The sequence below is a fragment of the Mytilus californianus genome, unplaced genomic scaffold (assembly GCF_021869535.1).
Source record: "Mytilus californianus isolate M0D057914Y unplaced genomic scaffold, xbMytCali1.0.p SCAF_42, whole genome shotgun sequence".
NCBI lineage: Eukaryota > Metazoa > Mollusca > Bivalvia > Mytilida > Mytilidae > Mytilus > Mytilus californianus.
In genome coordinates, this window is record NW_026262693.1 from 1655441 (window position 1) to 1680893 (window position 25453).

Sequence of the window (25453 nt, forward strand, 5' to 3'; positions counted from 1 at the left end):
TAGTACACATATATTTATTTATTGACTTTTCTACATGTTCATAAAAACATTTGACATCATATATAAATAAATAAAACAGTTTAATCATGAAAATGGTCATTGATATCTCTTTTGTAAAGAAAAGTTTTAGTAGTTATTCAATTTTTAAACTACTCATCTAGTCATCTAGACTGTTCAATGGAAAAAAAATGTGACTATTTTAGATTCATCTTATTTGGCAGTAGCCATTTTCTTCTAAAGTATAGTGAAAACTGTGTGTGTCAGAGTAAACTGGAAACCTGTCTAACTTGAACCAGGACATACAGTAAATATTGTAGGGTAGCTTAACCTATGTAATCCAAACAAGTCTACTCTGAATAAATTCTTCAGTTCAAATGTCATTTAGTTTACACAAGTTTCACTGTAATATGAAATATATTTTTTTCGTGACTTTATCATATTTTGATGAAGCAACCAAAAGTTTGATTATTGTTAAAAAAACATGTATTGCCTTGAACTTTGATGAAATATTTACATATAATAAATCAAAAGTTCAATCTGACACAAAGATTTTAAAGAAGAACATTTTAAACAGCCCTTGTTGAGACAATGTAATCAACCTTTTAAACTTGTCAAAGTCAATCAGTTTCATGAGAACAAAATTTCAATCCACCAAAACCTTGCATCCAAGTATGAATGTATTTTCTTCAATAAAAGAGAACAAGTAAGAAACTTCTGCTGAACTATGTGAGTATAAAGTTATTCAGTTCTTCTGTGACTTTCCTAGAGCTTGTTTGATAAAAAAAAACCTTTTCAAATTTAATTTCTTTCGCGCATGATTTTTAACAATAACAATGAAAACATTTCAATGCATTTAGATTAAAATGAATGTTGATGTAATGAACCATCTATGGTAATGTATATGCACATTTTCAATTAGCTGTGAAATACATTTGAAATGGTGAAAAAAATGCCTGTCATAAAAACAAAGTCATTTCAAAGTATCTTCCCAAAATGGTGGTCCACAAGTATATCACATTCTCTCTTCCTTTCCCAATTAGAATAAATAAATGGTAAATGTCCTCACTTCAGTAATGACCACTTGATCTGTTCCTTGGCACTCTGTAGAACCTAAACATAAACAAATGGAAAAGTGGTTAAAGGGAAATAACTCAAGCTTTTAAACCATAAAGACCAGTACATGGTGAAGCAATAAATTTGAACAATTGAGGTTAGCAATATTTCTTGATTAAAGAAGTATTTGAAAGCAAATCAATAGTTTCCCCTGAAGCAAAAACAAATACCATTATAGAACCTATGACACCATACATAATAAACATGCCACATAAATAAACAATATTGGAGCCTACCAAGACACCTACTACTGATATACACTTTTAAAAACATCTTTTTAGGACCAGTAATATATACTTTGGAGCAAGCACTACCTATTAACTCATGTCCCAACTCAACGCCAACAAAAATTGACAAATAACTATCTTAATATGAACATTACATTGCAGACAATAAATGTATCTTTGAACTCTGAAGGTCAATTCAGGTAGACTGTGTAAGTGGTGCAGGCTAGACATTTCATTTTTGCCTAAAAATGTCATTGTATGTTTGTTTGATTTATTTGGTATTGTTCGGTTTAAAAAAATAAAATCCAGAAGTTAAAATGATTGTTTTCATTGAGATGTATGTATTTTTTAACAGAAAACAAAACTATGCAGGGAAGGTATATAAAGTCATAAGGAGCTGCATCCCTCTTTAGCAAGGACACTGTCAGGCATGCATAATTCCACCATACTTATTAATATAAACATTTCAAATCATATTGGATTTATTCATTATGTAAGATAAATCATTACAAACTTTTTTTAATTATGAAAGATGAATTCTAAGCCCTAAGATATCCCAGGCTAGCTACTGTAAAATCTTTTGTGTTACCAGAATAACAGTTGTGCTACTAAGTACAGATATCATTTAATTTTGAACAAAAAACAACAGCATCTCTATATGTGATAGAAAAATATACATGTAATTGCTTATATCTACGTTATTTGAACTCTGGTGGATCGTTGTCTCATTGGGAATCATACCACAGCTCCCTATTTTTATATATAGAAGAAAACATATTTTAAAATATTTTTCCACTTTTGTTCAGACAACAATTTTAATAATAAGGCAAACAAAAAAACTTTTGTTTTCTGCCTTCCTACCTATCCTTAATTTTCAGATCTACTCTAACAAATGTTATGTAAGTTTTTGGTTAAGCACCATTAAGGTTCTGGACATTTCCCTATATAATCCAGGTAAAGTATTTTTTAAATAAATATATTTTACCTAAATGCCCTATTTTTTTCTGCCAAGGAGTAAGGGGCAAGCAAACATGTTCTGACCTCATTACAAAATATAAATGGTTGAGCTACATAGTAGTTTTCTTTTTTGTAAAAAAAAACCATTTGCATGACATGTTGATATTTTCATCACAAATCAAAGATCTACTTTTAATATTATATTCAAAAATGTGCTAAGTCAAACATTGACTATTGAACGGTAAAAAAACAAAACAAATATATATGTATGGATCAAAAGTGGTTTATACAGCCCTTGGTAATCTCTAATTTCTAAAATATGCCAATAAAGTTAAAATGTAGTTGCATGCAAAATTATTATGTATTTGTAAGTTTCTTTATTTGACATCTTATAGGCTCCTTGCTGCCAAAAAATAACAACAATTTGGTTGATTATGTCATAGATGTGGCTCATTCTTCTGATAACTTAGCTAATTACTTCAAATTCATTACAAAACCCAGATTTGTTTATAAAGAAAAGTGTTCAAAATACTAATACATGATTTTATAGAACTGTGAACTTCCCAACATTTTTCCAAATTACAGTAATTTTCACAACTGTTACTATGGCAACAAAAGATTTTCACAGTATTTCCCTCATGAATACACACCAAGTACCAATACGTGTCATCTTACCTCTAATTTTTTAGATAAGTGCTTTAAGTAAACACAGATTAAATATTAAATTTGTTATCAAATAACACACAAGCATAAATGATAGTTGAAAGGAAATTTAAGGGAGTTGATACAGTTTCAGGGGAAATAATAATTAACGCTATAATAAACATTCAAGGTCCTGTTTTACTGGTTGGTTTATGATGACATTGTAATAATGGAATCTTTTTAAAGGACTTCAAATCTGAATTATTGTGCAGAAGTACCCAACAAACAAGATACAAAAAATTTGTGTTGTCATTTGGAAATGAAACAGTAGTCAAAATACTTGTTTTTGCCATAATTTTTATCTTTTCACTCTTTATCTATAATTGATGGTATGACATTATCTTAAACTTTTCCAAAGGGATTTCCACAAAGTATGAGATGCCATCGGGGAAGCACTTTCAGATACAGAATTTACAGTTTTCTTAAAAATAAGTATGGTAATACTTACTTTTAACTTATTTTTGCATATAATATGACAATTCGATTATATTTTTTTTAAATTAAACAACACTACTTACAAGTAATTTAATTTTGATTGATGCATACTTATCTAAGCTTTTAAATAAAACCCAATTTGACTGATCGATTACTAAAAATACCAGTTTTAGAAACTATTAAAGGTGAAAGACAATTTCAATAAAATTACAAAAATTTCATTTTTTGAACCTCATTTTTCTCAAAAAGAAGCACTGTAACCTATATTTTATTTTATGACATTTCACAAAAGTTACCTCAATCTAAAAGGTATCTAAAACAATACAATATGAAACTGAATCAACTCCCCATAAGCATGTGTAAGTCGTACAACAGTGAAGGATAAATCAATTATAGACATCAAGTGCATTAGACAAGCTGTCATTTGTTAAAATTCATGCATAACAATTTATATTCTTCTATTTTGCTTTTTTGTGAAAGTATTACCATTCTTAGAATAAAAATGTTTAAGTTGATTTCATATTTCAACAAAACCAAAATTTCAATATAAATAGAAATTTATAATTACACAATTCACAAATGGATAGTTGAAGTTAAATAATTCAACTATCCACTGCTTGGATAAATTCATATTAATATATATTATTTATAGATTTGTTCTCAAAATAATATTAAAACCATATTCCAATTAGTAAGTGATGCAACCCTTAGCAATGCATACATGCATGAACAAACACCTTATGATGTATGACAAAAACCTAGCACATGGTGCAAGGGAGGTAACTCAGGGGCTAACTTACTTGTGCCATAGTCTGTTCACCTATATTAAGATCATCTGTTCGTAATGATACTTTCTGTACTATTGATGTTGCATCTGAATCTAAAATTATTCTGCAAAAAAAACCCACAAAATATCAAATAAACGGTTGACTAGATATAAGTCTCACCTTCATGTAATTTTGATAGAAGTGTGACCTTATCACAAATTTTAACATATAAACTAAGGAAAAGTTTCAAAGTCGATATATCAAAAGTGAGGGGGCAGGCCAAATAATCTTCACGGAAATGAAATGCACCAATGCATAAACAACTGCATACAAAATAGTAGTAATTTTTATTGTATTTTTTTTCTTCAGTATTTGCATCTGATATATTGTATGTTTTGTGTTTTACGCTTTGATTTGGTTTAACTACCATGCTGTATGTACATTGCCTTAGAGTAATTCATATTTTTCATGTAGGACGCTTTATAAATTTCATCATTATTATCATTATTAATACATGTAAATTGAACCATAGATGTTGTTTCTTTATTTGTGATGTTAGATTTTGCTCTCATTGAAGCATAACTCGTATCTCTGTTTATTCAAAATTGTTAGCCATTAAACTTAAAGGGTTATGTCCAAAGCAAAGAATGATTGATTATGTACCTCCTCTTTTACTGTTATTTTTACCAGATTCCATTTTATAAAAGGAGATAACTCTCAATTACAAGCTGACTTATAGAAAGGAGATAATACTGCTTGATTTCAGAGTGGTACATTATAAACAAATAAACATGATAACTGCAGACATTACCCTCCATCACATATTTCATCTACAGCTAAGAACACAGCATCCATATTATCTAACAAAGCTCTTTTTTCTACATTCTTTCTCAAGATTTGACTAACTGATTCATATAAAGCATTTAAAACACTGGCTAGTATCAACTGAAAAGAAAAAAAAAAATATGCATTTATACAGAAAAAGTATGTATTATATTGTAAAGAGTATTAAAAACTCTTTGGTTAGTATGAGATCATATGTATTATTTTTTAAAAAGTTTATCAATTTATTGTTACATTTGTGATTTTTGTTTTTGGTTGTGGACAATCCTTACATGAAAGCTTTTGTGTGGAAAACATTACATTTGTTAATTCATTTGTAATGTTCCAATACAACTCTTAGTTCAACTTTGAATTTGTCAAATAGTTGTGTGTTACAATCAGTTTGTCAAATGCTGATGAAAAGTAGGCAACACAATCTATAATTGAGTTCTGTTAGGGTGGTGATTTAGTAAATATTTTGTAAACACTTTATTGTTGTTGAAGACAGTATGTGAACCTCTGTATGACTTTTGAGTTTTTGGTAAAGTTGGGCTGCTGACCTTTTCTTCTTTTACATATATTCATATTTTCTTTGTCTACAATAAAAAATAATTCCCTTTCCATAAAAGTTCACTACTCAACCCTAATGTCTAATCATTTCAAGAACAGGTCTCATTCAAAAAGAAAGCAAAAATTGGTAATCTAAAGTAATAAACTGTTATCACAGAGATATGTCTGGACTTTTTGTAATTTTGATAATGCAAATGTTGAAATTAAAATAGCAATACTTTAACATGTAAGTTATGAAATTATTCAAAGTCGATGAACCATGACTGAAGGTACATGGCTAAACAATCTCCATGGAATGAGATGTGCCAATGCTAATACAACTGCATACCAAATACCATTGACTTATTATAAGTCGTTCCCTTTAAACAAACCTAATAATCTCCATGGAAATGAGATATGCCAATGCTTATACAACTGCATACTAAAATATCATTGACCTACCACTAGTGGTTCCCCATAATTTGACCTAATCACAAACTAATACATGTAAACTATGAAAAGTTTCAAAGTCAATAGACCTTCACTGAGGGGGCGGGGCCAAATAATCTCCATGGTAATGAGATGTGCCAATGCTAATACAACTGCATACCAAATATCATTGACCTACCACTAGTGGTTCACCATGAACTAGACCTAATCACAAATTAATACATTGTTGACGACGCCGACGCCGGAAACAGCATACCTTTGTCTCGCTTTTTGACTCCGTCAAGGCAAGACAAAAATCAAAAGGTTACAATTCTTTAAACAAAATATATGCATTATCATTCATAAACTTTAAAAATGGTCTCAAACGGGAGTACATGTTTAGATGAAAGATGAATAAGTACCCATATAAATATTTCCATCCAACATTTTTTTTTTATTTTTGCCAAAAAGGTTATATGTATAGGTGTGTAAAAATTTAAAACTTTAAAAAAAATCTTTGATGATAGTCTTTCAAAATGAAGGATATTTTATTTAGCAAAAGATAAGTGATTTTAACTTGATATTGACAATTTCAACAGGACAATCCTAAAACTCTGGAGAATCATAGTTAGACTTTTCCTTTCAATGAGAAAATTTGTCTGAAGTCCAATGTGAAATCATCTGTGCATATTGGATATCTGTGTGATCATTTTTATTTATTGTTGACTGTATCCACACTAGTATCAAGAATTGAAAATGAAAAAGGGTAGATAAATAGGAATACGTTTCTGCTTAAACAAATTTAGGCGCCATCTTTTTTCCTCAAAAGCTAGACAATATTTTATGAGCATGTAGCTTGTTGTTATCTAATAATCTTGTGCTAGTACTATAAGGATTGAATAATCAGTAAAGAATAGAACAAACCTCATTTTCCTGTGAACTGCCAACAACATAGAAGAACAGATCTACATTACTTCTATATACACAGGTCAAACCTTCAAACATTATTATTTCAGCTGAAAAATAAATGTAAAAGTTATTCCCATAGTTTGTATAGATGAATGGAGTGACTATTACCATTACGATAGGTCACAAAGAGGTAAAAATCCTGTAAAAAAATACCAAGAAATCTATTGAAATATTGTTGTTCCATTAATTCCACTGTTTAATTGTTATCACACATTGATTAAATGAACATGAAATATTTGTAACTGGACATTCAGAAAACGAGAATCAATCTCAATGCATCAAAAGAAAGGAAATTTGTTCTGAGGCATTAAAAGTTTGATATCTCATTGTAGTTAAATACTTACTTTTCTATTCAAATTGTTTCATATATTGGAAAATAAAGGAAAGGTTTTATTTAGCACAATCTACTTTGTGAAAAATTTATAGCCGCAAAAACAAACACAGATCATAGAACAACATTTTCTCTTGGTTTTTAACCAGTACATGTACTAATGTGTTATATAATTTAAAATCTGGAGAAATGTTGTGTGTTCACAACAAAACTTTGTACAGTATTGAAATTAAAAAGAAGAGCCAGTATCAACCTCATCTTTTGTTATTACAATTTATCCATGTTATCAATTTGGTGCTAAAAAGAGAATATTTTTTAGCTTAATTCAGTATAATTTGTTGTTTAGTTATTTTCTGAAATTTCAATTTTATGCTAAAATAAATTTCTAATTTAATAACATTTTAATCTAATTCCCTAATTAGAAATTAACTTAACAGAACAAAAAGTAAATAAAACTGCAGATTCATACTGTAAGGATACTCACAGTTAGCTTTATGTGTTTTATTAAACAAATTTTTCTCAAAAGCCTTCTGTTCTTTTGAGGTAGGAAACTGATCATCATAATACTGAAAAAAATCAAGTTAAGTTTGAAAATAAAATATTTAGAAGAGAAAGAGAAAAAAGTAACCATGGTTTTTGGCATATCAATACTTTCTCAAGTTTATTTTTCAATATTTCAATGCAGTTTTTATACAGATTTATTCTGTATTTTTTTAATCCAGATTTGTTGTTTTTTTTTATCCAGATTTTTTTCTGAATTTATAATCCATATTGGTTAGATCTGTATTTTTTTATCCAGATTTGTGTTCCTATTTTTTATACAGATTTGTTCTGGGTTTTTTTATACATATATTTTCAGTTTTTTATTATGATTTGTTATTTTCTGTTATCAAGATTTGTTCTGTATATTTATCCACATTTTTTTCTTCAAATTTAGACTGTATTTTTTATTCAGATATGTTCTGTTATTTGTCTAGATATGTTATTTTCCATATTTCAAAGCAGTTTTCATCCAGATATATTATGTAATTTTTACCCAGATTTGTTTTGTACTTTTTCATTGTTTTTTATCCAGCATTGTTCTGTGCTTTTTCATTGTTTTTCATCAGATTTGCTCTGTACTTTTTTACTGGACTAGAAAAAGCTAACTGAATATAAAGTAGCACATAATATTAAAAACAGTTTTTCACCTCAAATTTACAGAAATCAGTTGTTTTGCCATTCATTTAACACCAACAAGGATGTTTTAAAGACTTAATCACCTTGTGTTAACTGTAGATGTAGATGTTTACTGCTAGTTAACATGAATTTTCTTTTTTTGGGGGGCAAAAATGGCAAATGTCACTTGTTTCACCAGATGTTACATTTGTTGTAATTATTGGCTTAGGACTAGTGGCTAAAATAGTAAATTAATATAGCAATCATATTTTGTTTTCATTAAGGTTTGGCTAGACATATCCCTTGTGAATGTTGTTACATCAAAAAATAGGTTGATTATATATACCTTTGTTACCAAACGGTTTCCATCGTTGTCTAGAATAGCAACAGCTTTTACCATATACAGAGAAGGTTCCTAAATTTCAAAATAAATAACGAACATAGCATCAGCTAATATCATTTTAAATTAAAAATTTTGTAAGGAACACATTATATCTTAGACCAAAACAGTCATAATGCCATGAAATTAAAGTCCCTTCTTAATATAAGTTCCAAATGAAAGAAATGTTCTATTAATCATTTCCACTGCATTACCAGAAGTTCCCCTAGTAACCATATTATAAATAATCATGATAATTGGAACAGATATTCTATACCCTTTATTCTGTAAGGAACAAATTCTGTATTATTTGTTCCTTACAGAATAAAGGATATAGAATATCTGCTCCAATTGGAACAGATATTATTTCATTATTTATATATTGTTTCCAGGAAACTTCTGGTAATTGGCACAAACATGACAAATATACATTGACAATGAATCCAAAAGTTATCATAATTATTTTTCTAAATATTATCTATCAGTTCTTGTTTTGTTTTTAATAGTTTGCTCAATAAAATGGCAGGTGATGGTAACTGCTAACTGACGGTAATTGGCCTCTACCAGTATACTATAAATGAACCCAAAATCGTTAACTTTTTTTTTAGCAGTTGAGCTTGTACATGTTGCGCAATACCCTGTTTCTGTTTTGTTGATGGACACTGCTACAGTGTTCTAGAATTCCCCTTTCCTGTCACCAGTGGCAAGTTGATTTAGGTCACGAGAAAGTGGAAATTCAAACCTTTGTTGTCTGTGGGCAAGTAAAATAAATTACAAAAACTTCCTATTCATACAGATCAAACGATCGAAGTAACCATTTGTATTCTTTTATTTCAATTAAAGTCTCAAAGTGGGATCATTGTTGTTGGCGTAAATCATGCAGGGGTTGTAAAGTCATGGGGAGAAAAAACGTGCACATGTGTTTCACGATCACTGTCATAAATATGCTTGCCAGCTAAACAAGGAAAATCCGTGATGTGAAGTATCCATCCGTTCTAGATGCAACAATATACGACCACAAAAAATTTTTTGCGGTCGTATAAAAACCTAATAACAGGAACGCAAACGGTAAAAGATTTAATACACATATCTCAAATTCGTTTTTAGCCTGTAATGTTTGACGATATTATCCCTTTTTTTTGTGCCAATACATTTGAATTACTGATGTAATGTCACATCCATCCGTTCTAGATGCAAAAACCTAATAACAGGAACGCAAACGGTAAAAGATTTAATACACGGATCTCAAATTTGTGATTTTTTGCCTGTAATGTTTGACGATATTATCCCTTTTTTGTGCCAATACATTTGAATTACTGATGTAATGTCACATTTATATGAACTATCACAGTGTAATATATTCCATCAAATGTTTTGTATTATATCTAGATGAACATGACATTGAATTATCAACACAATCACAAACTAATTAATTTTAAAGGAAATAACAGAGTTCATAATTTCAAATTGAACTACATGTTATGATGATGTATAAACATGTGATAAAAGGAATAACAAAATTATGAAAACATTTTTAAAATAGTATAAAATTCAGGGAAAGTTCATTGAACTTGTGGGAAAGTGAATTTTTGATATCAACTTTCCCCTGGAAAGTTGCATATGTATAAAAATCCTAGAACACTGGCTAGGTTGTAATTCATACAATTTCCTGCAAATTTGTATAACTGATTACACATAAGAATAATGAGGACAAACATTTGAATTTATTTTGTTTGTATATGTAATAAAATGAGTCTAGAGCATATTCAACATACAATTTTAGAGCAAACTAAATGATTTCTCTGGGAAACTCACCTCAATTCAATCAGGCAGATTTGAAAATCTGTCCAAAAAATCAGTAATAACTAAATAAGCCGAATTTGTATATTTGTTGTTTTTAGGTATAAATGTTTTTAATTAATCTATACTTAAAAACTAAAAAAACAAACCCCTACATAATGATAGCAATTCTTTGTTTACATTGAAAATGACGTCATGTATAAAATTCCTAAATAGGACCAACATCTGATACGTTTCCGTAATTCAGTTATTTTTCACCAGAATTTATGCTTGAGATTTTTTTACAAAAAATGATTAAAATTGAGAATGGAAATGGGGAATATGTCAAAGAGACAACAACCCGACCAAAGAGCAGATAACTGCCGAAGGCCACCAATTGGTCTTCAACGCAGCGAGAAAATCCTGCACCCTTAGGTGGTCCTCAGCTGACCCCTAAATAAAATTGTGTCCTGGTTCAGAGAAAATGGACGTCACACTACACTCCAAAACATATAAAGGAACTAAAATATATTATATATATATATTATATTATCTGAGGTTAACGGGATATTGTTTAGTATTCTAAAGGTTTGCTAACTTGGTCCCCTTTCACAGTTTACACCTGTCGCATATTAGTTTTTTTAAGCAGCTGCTGAAGGTTATGAATGATACACCTATAATTTCTCATTCATCATCGCATAGACATATGCATTAACCAGATGAATTTGTTTTCTTCATTCGAAGTATAAAACATTTTTGGATTTAATTTTGTAAATCAGTGTTCAGGGCTTTTGTATTATTTAAATATATTTTACCAATATTCCGCCATCCATTCCTATTTCGACAATATATCAAAATAAAAGAGTGCCGACAAATTGACGTGGAAGTGATTCAATGTAAATAAATATTTCTGTTTTGTACAGTGAAAAAGTACAACTTCAAACGCTCAAACGACGTTGCAAGTTAGTGTACCTGAAACGCAGTGAATATATATTTTGATAAAATAAAATTATGTAAATTGGGTTACTTCTTATGTACAGGTAAATTTTATAAAACAAATTTATTCAATCTAGAATAGTTTTATATTTTTTCGAAACAATAATTATATTATTTGGACAAATTCACTGCATATCTACTAACGCTGCCGGAAAATGGCGTTGCAAAGAAAGAAAGACGGCTCTCCGAACGTTAAGTTTTTCGAAGCCGTAGAGACAATAGCACAATTTGATTCAGTCAGAACTTGGTTAAACAAAAACCACAAAAAGGTGAAAGTAAAATCCAAGAAATTAAACTCACTGTGCAAACATAAATGTCCTGTAAATTGTCTTCTGTTTACGGATAATTCTTCCTTTGTCCTGATAATTTATGCCTTTAACTCAGTAATTGTCTGAGTATCTGTACTCTTAATGGAGGAGGCACCTCAAAACAATTAACTTAACACCGCTTGTTATGCAGCCCCATTACATCCTTTTGGCAAATACGGCTATGTCATGTATCATTTGTATGTTGACACTCATTCCTTTGAAGTTTTGTGATTCTGTGTGCTGAGCAATCTTCTGATTTGGTTGCCCACTGATTCACAAGATTCTAATTTCTACTTTATGAATGAACAGCGGCCCCTGTTTGACCTAGGGTAATTTGGGGATGAAGGTGTCATAGGACTTTATGATTTTAAGATTGCTAGAAATCTGAAATTTTGGTTGATGATTGGCTTTATTCGAATCCGGGTCTGTTTGCCCGAAATCTCATTCGCCCCCTTTCATGTTCGCACCCTTTTTATTGGTTTTGTCAAGGATTTGAATAGTGTATACTATACAAATCATTGGTTTTGTGTTGAATACATTTTTAATCGTGTTTAAGTTAGCTGGTTAGTGGAATAGTGTATTCAAATATTTGTAACTATACAAATCCTTGGTGAATTGCTATAAATAAGTGTTTTTTAATTGTTACAAAGTAAAGTGACATTCCATAAATGTAAACAGGTTTCCTTTAGTGTTTTATTAATCATTTAACGTAATGAATCATGAATGAATAAAAAAATTGTCATCAAGGCAAAGTTCATTCATCTAAGACTTGTAAAGAAAGGCGGAAGATACCAAATCTTCATTGAATATACTCATACCAAGCTAACTACATGCTGTATTTACAGTATTTTTTTAGAGTGTATTTAACTAGTCTTAGATTGTCTTCACATAATTTGTTTGTTGACAATGGTTGAAGTAGGACATTATCATGGAGTAAAAAGGTTAGACAGAAAATGTGCTCTTTGTACTTTGAATACCATTGAAGATGAAGTCCATTTTGTATTACAATGTGAATGTTATAGAGATTTTAGGAGACAGTTTATTAAACCTTATTATTCTAGGTGTCCATCGTCGTTCAAATAAGTTCAACTTCTCAGCACTGAAAATTTCAAAGATTTGCGTAATTTGTGTAAATTTCTATTTAATGCGCTTAATCATAGGACTGAACTGTTAGTAGACAATACTTGATGTTTATTTGCTTCTCTGATGTATTATGCCATTTTTTGTTATAAAAATGTATTTGTATTTATTGTACTGATAAGCATAATGTGCTTAAAGTAATAAAGAATTACATCAAAGCTAGTTATAACAACAATCATGATTTTCAAACACAGAACAATAATACCAAATTTGGCTATGTAAATACTAATTAACAGTAATCATACATAATTAACACTTTAATAATTAATCATCAAATCATGAAAAAAATATTTCATTTAAAAATACCAGAATTTTGATTCATGAAAATCTAAATATTTTAATAAATATTTAATAAACATCAAAAACACATCTAATAATTCATCCAGTATTTGAAAAAACTCAGTTTCAAAAGGAGTAGTCACTTCTCCCTACTATTTTGAGGTAGTATGAGCCCTGTTTTTATAGAGCAACAAAATAAAAGATTTTTGGTATTGGTCTGTCTTCGATCTTATCTTACATCTTTGAGAACTTCAGTGTAAGGTAACATAATTTAGATTACCACCTATTGTATGAATGGAAATTTTTAAGGATCTTTGAATTTTAATCTACAAATAGCACAAGGGTGAAAAATATCATACACCATCTTCATATATATGAAACTTTTATTTAAATATTTTTTGCCAGACGGTGTATGTAGATTTCTTTAAAAGTTGTCTTGTTTGGTATAATAAAACAATGATTGGTTATGAGGTAAAATTTAGCAGGTTTCCAGCTATCCTCATGGGCTTTGCTTTCGGCAATGTTTGGTTTCTCAGACACAATAAACTTGCTTTTTCCTTCATCCCTCATAATGAGTAAATAAGAGTACATTAAACAATGAGATGAAGCTAAATGTTCCAGCTTGATAATAATGAAGGAAATATTGAAAACTACATGTTCTGTCTATTAGTCATGATAGTGCTTGCAATTGATTTTTTATTATTGATTGATTGCCTTGCGTGACATAATTATTAAGTACAAATTATAGAAAATTATTGTCAAAATATGAAGTTTTTGTCTGGCCTGTCTTGAAAGCGAGACATAGGGATTGCTTTTCCGGTGATGGTGATGGTGACGGTGACGGCGTCAACAATTGTTAAGTTAGTTTGATAGGAACTACTTGTAATAGATCATTGATATTTAATACAAAGTTGCATTACTGTCGGTACATATCAGTTTGATGACTATTTTGAGGCCCTGCCCCCTAGGACATGGTCCATTGACTTTGAATTAATTAGCAATTTTCAATGTTAAGTTTTCTACTTGAGTTAGATTGATAGGAACTACTTATAATAGACAATAATATTTTCTATAAAGTTACATTATTGTCTGTACACCTCAGTTTGTTGACCATTTTCAGGCCCTGCCCACTAGATCATGGTCCAGCTACTTTGAATTCATAAGCAATGTTGCTATTCATCAGATTTTCTTTTTCTGAATTTTATTCCGACAGGCAAGACATATCTCTGTGGCAACAGTTTATTAACTAAGTTGTTTGTTTTGTTTTTTTTTTAATATAAGTATTTTCTTTCTTAATAATTATCAAATATTAGCTTACATACATGTATGATGCAGGTCCATTTTATAAATTTCATTGGAATTATTTTTTCCAATGAACATGATGAACATCATCAATTAAATAAATTGTATGACCTATTATAAGACATGACAGTCATAGAATTTGGGATTTGGCATTTACAGGACCGAACTGATGATTCTTCAAATTTTTCTTAGGAATGTATTACAAAATTAACAAAAATCGACAGGACCAAATATATTTTTACAGGACATGTCCTGTTGGTCCTGTGCTAGTTTCGAGGACTGCATGAAAGAAGAACCTATACATGGTTCCACTGCGCTGTAGTTAAACAATATACAATATAAGAAACAAATTAATTGAAATTGAATACGAACAAATATTTTTTTGTTAATGAAACACATACATGTACATGACTCTTGTTTGATATCAATATAATTCTTTATTCATTTGTTATTGTAGTATATCCAGGCAGATCCACCTACAAATAAAAGTTTATCAAGTCTTGTCATCCAGTTGTTACAGTTCCAGGAAGAAACATTTGGCAAACATGTCAAAAATCCAGCAATAACCAAATTACCTGTAAGTACTTTGAAGAGGATTCTCTATTATGATTTGCGAATAAAGATTGACGATAACAGACACATCATGTTTATTTATTAATAAGAATTATAAAAAATACAACATAAAATAGTCAGTAACAAAAATAAAAAATACAACATTAAATAGTCAGTAACGAAAAAAATGTTTTAAGAACATGTATGTAGAATTTGTAGATAAATGAAAGACACCAATTTTGAAGAAAAAATCAGAGCAAAGGTCTATAGATCCATAATAAATGAATAACAGAGTTTCCAGGGCAAAAGCAAGTTTGGTTGGATAGAAAAATAATGAAAAAATAAAAAAAAGTCTAGATTTCTGTTTGAGATGATTTAAAGTTCTAAAGTTTTTTTATTCTTTTAATTTCAGATGAAATGTTTCCTTGACTTTAAAGCTGGTGGATCTTTATGTCATATTATAGCAGCTGTGTATAAGTTTAAAAGTGATCAAGGATGGTAAGATACATGTACAGTGCTAACTTTGAATCTATAACGATTAAATTTCACTGATGAAACTCTTGCACTCAAACAATAAAGATCTTTATTTTTATTAAATGAACATGAACTGGGTCATGAGGGGAAATTTTCTGTATTTTGTGATGATTTTATTGCCTGCATAGTGTTAGGGCTATTCCATTAAAATGTATGTGGGAGATTAGGAAGGGACTTTCAAAATATCCCTACAACCAAGAACCAATTTTAAGATAATTTTGCATAATGGTAATAGACGCATACTGATAAAAGACCCATGACCCACATTCAATAATTAAACTTCCCTTCCTACCCTCCCACATACATTTTAATGGAAAAGCCCTTAATAGTTAATTGCTTGTCTGCTAACTGGAAGTTATTTTCAATTAACAATAATTTAAATTTAAATCTGTATAAAATGTAATTGTCAATGACCAAATATCATATAACAGAAAATGAGGAGATGTGGTATGATTTCCAATGAGACACCTATACAATAGAGTCAAAATAAAGTGCATTTAAGTGCACATAGGTCACTGTAAAACAATGAGCAAAACCAATACCAGGTCAGCTATAAAATGTCCCGATATGGCAGGCAGTTATTTTGAGAAAAAATCAATATATTTTTTGGCAACATGGTTAGGCCAAAAAAAAATATATATGTCTGTTTACGGTTACCCGACCGTCCCTATTTTGGGGTGCCGACCCTATGTCATTTTTTAAAATAAAAGTGAAAGTAGGTGCGTGATCATCTGAGCGCTTTAATTTTAAAATCGCGTACTCAATACTGAAGCGTTTTTACGATCAGATCTCAATGGCAGGCTGCATGGCTCAACAGGCTGAGGCAGCAAGCGTGGTCGCTTTAAAGTTAAAAAAATGCGACCACATGCTCACAAAATCTATTATGACAACGTTACCAAACAAATTAATAATTGGTACCGATGTGTTTGATTTGTACCATAGTGAACAACCTGCAAAAACATACAAAGTAACGGTGACTTGCAAGACTGAAATTCAACAAGGTGACGGTTTTATTGTTGACGGGAACTTAACTGTTGGAGATGTTGTAGATAAATTCAATGTTTAATGTATAGAATTTTTATGTGAGAAAGAGATCAACAATAATTTGGTACATATTGTCCAAACAGCGGCAGACAATGCTACCAACACTGCAATAAATGTTTTTTCAAGTTATGATGGCTGGAGGACGAGCATACCCATTTTTTTTTAAATATTAAGACATTTGACATCACCCTATTGACACCTTTCCCTGCAAATATATTTCAAACCAGGAATTGAACCTGTTAAAACGCATGTTTTTTTTCTATTTATTAATTCTGCAGGTAAGTGTCAGTACTTGTAGAGGTTAGCCAAATACTGACAGATAGATAATTTCTGACTAACCTCTCATAAATAAATGTAAATACCACACATTTAATAATATGTATGGTCTGCAGGGGTGTCTACTCTTTATTTCTTCTAATAAACACAGCACCAAACTTGTGACTGTGAGCAATGTTCCTGGGAAGGTCATTTACTAGGGTATAAAAGAATTTAATTTATTAAAAGTTTAATGCATCAAATTTGCAACAGTGAAAGAAACATTCTTTAATACAAGGAGTTGGTACAACCCCCAAAACTTGAACCAGTACGTTCATATGTATAAGACAAGTGCAGGTTTTGTCATCTTTCCTCGTTTCTGATGGGTCTTCTTGTTTTATATATATTGATTGTTCATACACCAGTACAGCATAATGATTTTATTTCTGCATATATGCCTGCATACATGTACATTAATAAACCTATATATTAGAAAGGACAAAACAATTTATTTTAAGTTTATATGACAGTAAAAAGTTAATATAGTCACTTAATATTAGTTAAAACAACATGTAACAACATCACACATCTCGCCAAAAAAAAAAATGAAAAAAAAAAATAAAATGGAAATACCTACCTACCTACCCTATTTTTTTAAAGGATGTAACCTTAAACAGACATATATTTTTTTTTGGCCTTATAAAAAGCAAATTCAATAAATATTTTACTTTCTGTTTACAATGCCACAAATATTTTTTCTAAAGGAGACGATTCGATTTCCAATCTCCATCCAGAATGGAGAGAAATGTGGAGATGTTTCTACAGATAGAAAGGTCATTGGTGGCCAACAAATGTCTGACAATGCCATGTATTTTCATGAGTCCAGAATTAGACAAACAATTGACAGGAAGACTGAAAGACATTGCCAAACGTCATCAGGGGAGTGTCACAGATGATGAAGATGATGCCACCCACATTGTGAATCCTGTCACAGAAGATCCTTCAGAGGGTAAAGTATAAAGGCCACAATTTCTGTTTTTTAGGGAACCCAACAGATTTTAAACAGCCTGTGTCAGAATTATTCAGTAAAAAATGTTTCGCTGTCATAAATTGCTTAAAGAAATTAAATTTTGTTGCAAGTGAATAACAATATAAAGATAAAGAAGATGTGATATGATTGCCAATGAGACAGCTTTCCACCAGAGACCAAATTACATATAAGTTATTAACTAAAGGTCACTGTACCACTTCAACATTTAGCAAAAGCCATACAACACAGCAAGCAATAAGAAGGCCCTGCCATGTCAGATGTACAATCATTCAAACATAAAAAGGTAGCTTCTCATCTCACTGGTATATTAGATGGTACTGGACAAACAAACCAATAAATCCAGCCCTGCCATTTATTGAAGTATTTTAACAATGATTGTTTTGTGTTTTTAGAGGAATATGTTCGTCTTGTTTCAAAGAGAGATAAATATGCCATGGTCCATTGGATAAACTTTCCTGACAGGTAGTTATATTTTATTTTTTATTGATATTAAAGTTTAAATTTATTTTCTAGGTAAATGTATTGTGTGAATTTATGTATATTACTATATTTTTATAAAACTTGTGTCCTAGAAATGCCTGGCACAAATGTTCATTAAAAATGTATTATTTGATATTGCTGACAGCATCCTGATGAAGCAACACAGGGATCACTTCTTCAGTCTTGCATCATTGTTGGCCATGTCACACTTTTATAATCTGCAACTCCTTTAAAACAGCTGCACAAAATTCAATCACATTTGAAAAGATTGTTCCACAGTACTGGAAGTTTTGCACCTGCTAATTAAGTTTAAGATCTTGGTGATTTTTGGGTTTCCAATGGACTTGACCATTTCTAATAATCTGCAACTCGTTGAAAGTGGCTAGACAGAATTCAACCCAATGCACAGATTTTTAAACAGATAATGAAGTTGTGCACCTGCGATCTAAAAAAAATTCTGTGTGATATTTAGGGTTTCCCATATTGAAACCTAGACTTAGCTATTTCTGCTGATATTTTGGGGGTATGACAGGCAACACATGTCTGCCACACACATTTTTATGCCCCCGCCACAAGGCGAAGGGGCATTAAGTGTTACCCTTGTCCGTCCCAACCGTCTCGTATGTCCTCAAAATTGGTTTCCATTCTCTTACTTTAGTTTGCCTCAACCAAATGATATAAAACTTATACACAATGCTTATAACCACAAACCACAGATCAAGATCGAAATTGGGTGCCGTCACTTTTACCGTTCATGAGTTATGCCACTTAATAAACATAAAATTGCTGAATTTTTCGTTTCTGTTTTTCTAACTTAAGTTTGCCTCAACCAAAAAAAATGTTATGAAACTTATACACAAAGCTTATTACTACAAAACTCAGATCAAATTCGAATTTTGGTGGCGTCACTTTTACCATTCTTATTTTATGTCCCTTTATAACATTATATGCAAGCTGGGGCATCATCTGTGTCCCATTGCCACATTCTTCATTTATTTTTAAATAACATGAATAAGCTTCATACCAACAAGTTTTATAGAATAAAATAATTCTAATGTAAAAATTAATGAATCTCAGTAGCTATAAGATAAAAAGAAATGATCTGTTCACATCTTCAACCTTTCCTTGTTATCTTGTAACCCCTCTGGTTGATAAACAAACAGTAATTTTGTCAGTTCAAATACCTTTAGAATTGATGTTATATCTTATACATTTTTCAAAATGCATTTCTTCTGATATGTTTCAGTTGAAAAATCTAGAGACTATCCTTCCCCACCCTCCCTAAATTAATAGTTACTTCAAAATCTTCAGCCTAAATTCTGTTATTCTAATATATTTTCAAAATTCATTTCTTATATATTTCAGTTGAAAAATCCAGAGAAAATCCCCTCTTAAGAAAAAAATCAAAACAAATTTCATAATCAAAATATAAGCACAATATTTTACTTTTGTTCCATTTATTTGATGTTTATTTAATTTTAATATCTCTTTGAAGAAGCAAAATTTATGAAAATGTTGGGGTTTTATTTTTAAATTTGAGTAGCAAACATCTTTATTTTTTGTCTTAAGACAAAATATATAATTATGAAAATCAAAATAGAAAATTACCTTCACAGTAAGTTCTCCCATTGTACAATAACAGCAATTTGATTCTTTGGTTTCATTTGTCAAATCTTGACAGCTGTTTTCACCTTTACTAATATTGATTTTTCAATCAATATCATTTCACACCAGTATATATATACCACCTGTATTACAGGTGTTTTGTTCATTCTAACATATTGTCAGATGTCAAGTAACTTTGTATATGAGTATATTTGTTATAATGTGTTAAAATTTAAGGTAACATAATTTTTTAATATTTTTTGTGAAATATTTCAGTTATGATACTTGGGTGGCTGATCTGAACTTGGATGTAGAACCAGAACCAATACAACATCACGGTGGTAGTTGGGAGGTAAGGTTACACCAATTATATCAATTAGCCTCCGGTTTGGTTCATAATTTTATATGGATTTTTTAATGCCAATGTATGAGAAATTCAATAAGAAATAATTTAACTACATTAGACCTGCAAAGATGTCTTAATGAGATTATTTACCAAGAAATACAAATTTAAATTCAAAATTTAATCCATTTTTGGATTTCTTAATATCCAGAGAACCAAAAAATAAAAACGAATGAAATGGCTCAGTTTAAAAAAAAAAGAAAAATAATAGGTTGAATTCATGCTTTATCTCAAATAAAATTTGTAAGGGTTCCGCGGAACCCAGTGTCTCGCCTACTTTTTCTGTTAATCGCAGGCTCAACAAAAATGAGGAAGTAAATCAATAAAAATATTCCTCTTAATACTATCTTTTGATTGTAAGAAGCTTCTGTCCAAGTTTGGTAAAAATCGAGGATAGTTTATGAATCTAATAAATGGTTAAAAACTTTAACTGCAGACTGAATGTAATGTTAACTGGAAGAAAACAAAATTTCCTTCTAGATACTAGCATTTGATCATTTACAAGCTTCTGTCCAAGTTTGGTACAAATCCAAAATAGTATAAGAAAGTTATTAAAATTTTAAAAACTTTAACCACAGAGTGAATGTGTTGTTTCCTGGCAGAAAATCTAAGTCCATTTAAAAGTAAAATAAGAAAAAATTGATTTATTTTTTTACAAAATTTACTTCGAGATACTATCTTATGATCATAAACAAGCTTCTGTCCAAGTTTGGTAGAAATCCAGGATAGTTTAAGAAAGTTATTAAAATTTTCAAAACTTTAATTACAGAGTGAATGTAATATTTCCCGTCAGAAAAACTAAGTCCATTTATAAGTAAAATACGGAAAAAATGGAATTTTATTTTTACAAAATTTACTTCTGGATACTATCTTATGATCATAAACAAGCTTCTGTCCTAGTTTGGTAGAAATCCAGGATAGTTTAAGAAAGTAATTAAAATTTCAAAAACTTTAACCACAGAGTGAATATTTGTGGACGCCGCCAACGACGACGCCGACGGAATGTAGGATCGCTATGTCTCGCTTTTTCGACTAAAGTCGAAGGCTCTACAAAAAACCAGAAAAATTGGATGATGGTTGTTATTTAACTTGACTGTTGTGTATCTCCTTACTATCTGACAGATGTAATCATTTATTGGAAAGGACAATTACTTTTAAAGAAAAAAGTCTTTATATTGGGATCCTTCTTTTGTTGTACTTTTTGCAATAAAGTAAATCACAAACTATTTTATTGACAGCAATAGTTATTGTGTTTATTCACATTTGAAATCAAATGCTGGGTTAACGTCAATGAGACAGACACCTAATTGCCTATAGTGCAAACACTTAAACTTTTATTTTCATTAGAAGATAATATTGCATGGCTTAAAACCCAGTTAGTGGTTTGGCACAGTTTTTGTGCAGTGTTTCAAGTCGACCAAAGTCTTTTACATGGGTACCTTCTTTTTTATGCTCTAGGTAACAGCAAAGTGGTTGTTAGATCTGGAAGAATACAACGAGTGGATGAATGAAGAAGATTATCTTATGGAGGAAGAGGTAAGGATATCACATTTAATACCTTGTAATGAAATTCTTTCCTGGTTTTGCCAAAGTCGGCATGCATTTCTATAGAAAATAAGTAATTCATGGAACATTAAAATTGGTGGTTCCACGAAATCAACGAAAATTGATATCTAACGAATGATAATGAATCCACAGTAAACAGAACAACAAAAACCATACAAGATAAACTTTGCCTGAGGGTGTTTGGTTCACATTCGGGCCCAATACTGCAAGAGAAAGCAAAAGAACTTGCAACACAGCTTGGCAAAGATGATTTTGTCGCCACCAATGGTTGGCTTGAAAGGTGGAAGGGACGCAACAACATAGTCTACAAGAAATGCCACAGGGAGAAAAAAGACGCTGACACTGAAGCAGCAGATGACTGGGTTACAAATGTTCTTCCAGAAATACTCATGAACTACAACCCAGATGATATCTACAACGCTGATGAGACTGGCCTCTTCTACCGAGCTATTCCAGATGGAACACTCACTGAAAAATTTCATGATGTTGCAGGCAGAAAAAAGTCAAAAGATCGCATCACCGTCATGGTTGCAGCTAACATGACCGGCACTGACAAAAGACCTCTACTTGTCATCGGCAAAAGTCAACAGCCCCGCTGTTTCAGAGGTGTCCAACACCTACCAGTCACTTACAAAGCCAACAAAAATGCATGGATGACTTCCGAATACTTCAAAGAGTGGATAAAGGCATTTAATAGTGACATGCAGAGGCAACGTCGTCATGTCATATTACTGGTTGACAACTGCAGTGCTAATCCCGAGTCAGCTGGTGCAGGTCTCCAACAGGTCGTGCTGAAGTTTTTGCCTCCCAACACTACATCAATCATTCAGCCATGTGACCAAGGTATTATTCGGAACCTAAAAGCATACTATCGTAGTAACATGGTCAGGAAGGTGATAAGAATAATAGAAGCATCAGAGGTTAAACTAACTGCAAAGGCTCTTGCTCGTAAATTAACATTGTTAGATGCAGTTCATCTACTAAAGAAATCTTGGAGTTGTGTCACTACCTTAACTATCATCAACTGCTTCAAGAAAGGTGGCTTCGTTGTTCCCGACCTCAACCTACAAGAAGAGCAGAGTGAAGATGATACAACTACTCTCACACCACTCGAGATGACCGATGCTGAATTCCAACAATTCGTTGACATGGACTTGGACATCCCAGCCACGGGTATGCCAACTCAAGAAGATATTTGTGAATCTATTCTATCAGAAAAAGCAGAAGCTAGAGGTGACATCGAGCCTGCTGACAGCGACGACGAAGAAATACACCCAGCTGTACGTCCAACTTCATCAGACCTCCTGAATGCACTGTCAACAATTGGTCAAGGTTTGGAGTTCAGCAACGTGTCTGATTATTCCCATTATTATAAAGTGGAGGACCAAGTTAACAACCTTCTACAGTCATTGAAGAGACAGTCAGTAATTACAGAGTTTGTTCAGTGGATCCCATAAACATTATGACTCTAACTATTGTATCTAGTGCTATAGAACTTGTGAACATTAAACAATTAATTTATATGTAGTGCTGAAAAGATATCTTTATTTGGTGCTTATTATGTAATTGTTAGCCTATTGTTGTTATACATATATATAAATGATTATAACTGTAATAAATTGAATCATTTACATTCGTCTTTTTTTCTTTACACATTGCAACTAAGTATGATCCTGGTTTATCGTACATTTAGTTCTTTGAGAATTCGTAGCTATTAATAGCATTTACCTGTGGCCTACTTCCGAGAATTCATAGCTATAGTTAGCTTTTACCTGTTTTAACACACAAATGAAACAAATCACGCGAAAACAACAAGTCACATTATTTAAAAGGTACATATTTTATTCAGATAATCATCACATAATTAATAATCAATAGACTGACAGATAAACAAAAATACATTATTATCAACTGATCGATCTGTTACTCAATCAACCGGTAATAACCCGAACTTGTACCTGAAAAAATAATGAGATTAGTTAAAAATTTCCATTAATAAAGCAGCTATAATAGCTATTGGTATCTCCTGGTTGTGTCCTGGTTGTGTCTGTCAATTTTGAAAAAAAACTTGGAGGAATATACGTTCATCGGCTAATTGAATATATCGGACAATGGGATATTTTTAGCTGACATTTTGAGTATCCGATTGGCCGGAGTCTACTGTAATACTTTTCTTGTAAATTACATTTTTATAATTTTTATAAATGTGAACTGAGAACAAATGTTAAACTCTTGTGAATTAATTTTGATAATTGCATTGATTATTCTTTTAATGATCAAGTTATATTTACAAAGGTTGCAATTTATCAAGCTACTTATGCAGAAACTATTTTTGATATGTTTTAAAATGAAATCTGAATTAGAATTCTTAGAAACCAGTACTATTCCCAGAGTAGATGATTTACATGTCCAAATCAAAATAGACATCAAATTAAAAAAAAATGAAATTATTTGTAAATAAAATAAAAACTGTCTTCTTTGATTTACATCCACTTTGAAAATATGTCACGAAATAGTTGTATAATAAAAAAATTTAAATGAGCAATTGTTTAAAATTTTTAATACAGACTGCAACAATTATAGTTGGAAGGACTCACTCTAAAGTCAAGGTATCTTGAGTTTTGATTATCTGTTAACATGTTAATGTTTAACAGTCACATACAGCACAAGGCTTTCAAATTGTCTTCATGTTGCAGACAATTATTAATGATTAAAAAAATTCAAATGGCTCAAAACTGAATAACTGTTTGATACTGACATCTAATAGTTAGAAACCTTCTTCCTGTACAAACTCTGTTTATAGAAGCCTAGTCACATCACCATATATTGTTAAATTTTAAGTTGATGATAAGTCACATTTCTTTTTCAAAGGTAGACAATTAAAACTGAGTTGTATGAATTAAATTGATCACTTAACTTTGTCTGGTTAGTTTTTATTTAAAACATCCATTCAATGAAATTTATGAAAATTTAGATTGGACTCTTTACTCTTTTATTGTAGACAACATACAGGTTGGTTATTTGCATACCTCTCTACAAAAATTTGAACGTTTTACACATAAATTAATCAATGCAGATATATGTGTGTTGATCTTTGAAATTTCATTTTGTAAAAAAGGGAAATTTTAATACAATTCTTTTTTTACATTTGGCACTTTGTGAAAATTGTTTCACTGTGGTTATTTCAAAGTAGTCTTTTATCACAGTGAGTCCAGTTATTAAATTCCTCTCTTTGAAATTGATTATCATAGATTTTAACCTTTGTTAGAATAACAACTTGATTGCTCATACTTTTTCACGCATTTTGCATGTGAATACCAA

At 30.8% G+C, this 25453-nt stretch overlaps 2 protein-coding genes across 5 annotated transcripts in view; one reads left to right on the forward strand and one right to left on the reverse strand.

Annotated features, from left to right (window-relative positions):
* LOC127699866 (coatomer subunit zeta-1-like) lies at positions 1-20202 on the reverse strand. Of its 3 annotated transcripts, none has more exons than XM_052203276.1 (8): positions 20167-20202; positions 8806-8874; positions 7786-7867; positions 6926-7017; positions 5013-5146; positions 4235-4325; positions 2973-2993; positions 1-1110 (listed from the first exon to the last, which is right to left on the reverse strand). In XM_052203276.1, the coding sequence occupies exons 1-8, from the start codon at positions 20185-20187 to the stop codon at positions 1063-1065; spliced, it is 558 nt and encodes a 185-aa protein (XP_052059236.1). In that variant the 5' UTR covers positions 20188-20202; the 3' UTR covers positions 1-1062. The 3 variants fall into 3 exon arrangements, with proteins under 3 accessions (XP_052059236.1, XP_052059237.1, XP_052059238.1); XM_052203277.1 differs by lacking the exon at positions 20167-20202 and adding an exon at positions 11433-11564; XM_052203278.1 differs by lacking the exon at positions 2973-2993.
* LOC127699865 (SWI/SNF complex subunit SMARCC2-like) overlaps positions 11758-25453 on the forward strand; it is a 33214-nt gene continuing 19518 nt past the window's right edge. For both annotated transcript variants that reach the window (XM_052203273.1, XM_052203274.1), the window contains exons 1-7: positions 11758-11882; positions 15100-15219; positions 15607-15692; positions 17792-18036; positions 18471-18540; positions 20440-20515; positions 22025-22102. In XM_052203273.1, the coding sequence (XP_052059233.1) occupies positions 11769-11882; positions 15100-15219; positions 15607-15692; positions 17792-18036; positions 18471-18540; positions 20440-20515; positions 22025-22102 (789 nt within the window). In that variant the 5' untranslated portion in view covers positions 11758-11768. The remainder of the gene's footprint in view (positions 11883-15099; positions 15220-15606; positions 15693-17791; positions 18037-18470; positions 18541-20439; positions 20516-22024; positions 22103-25453) is intronic.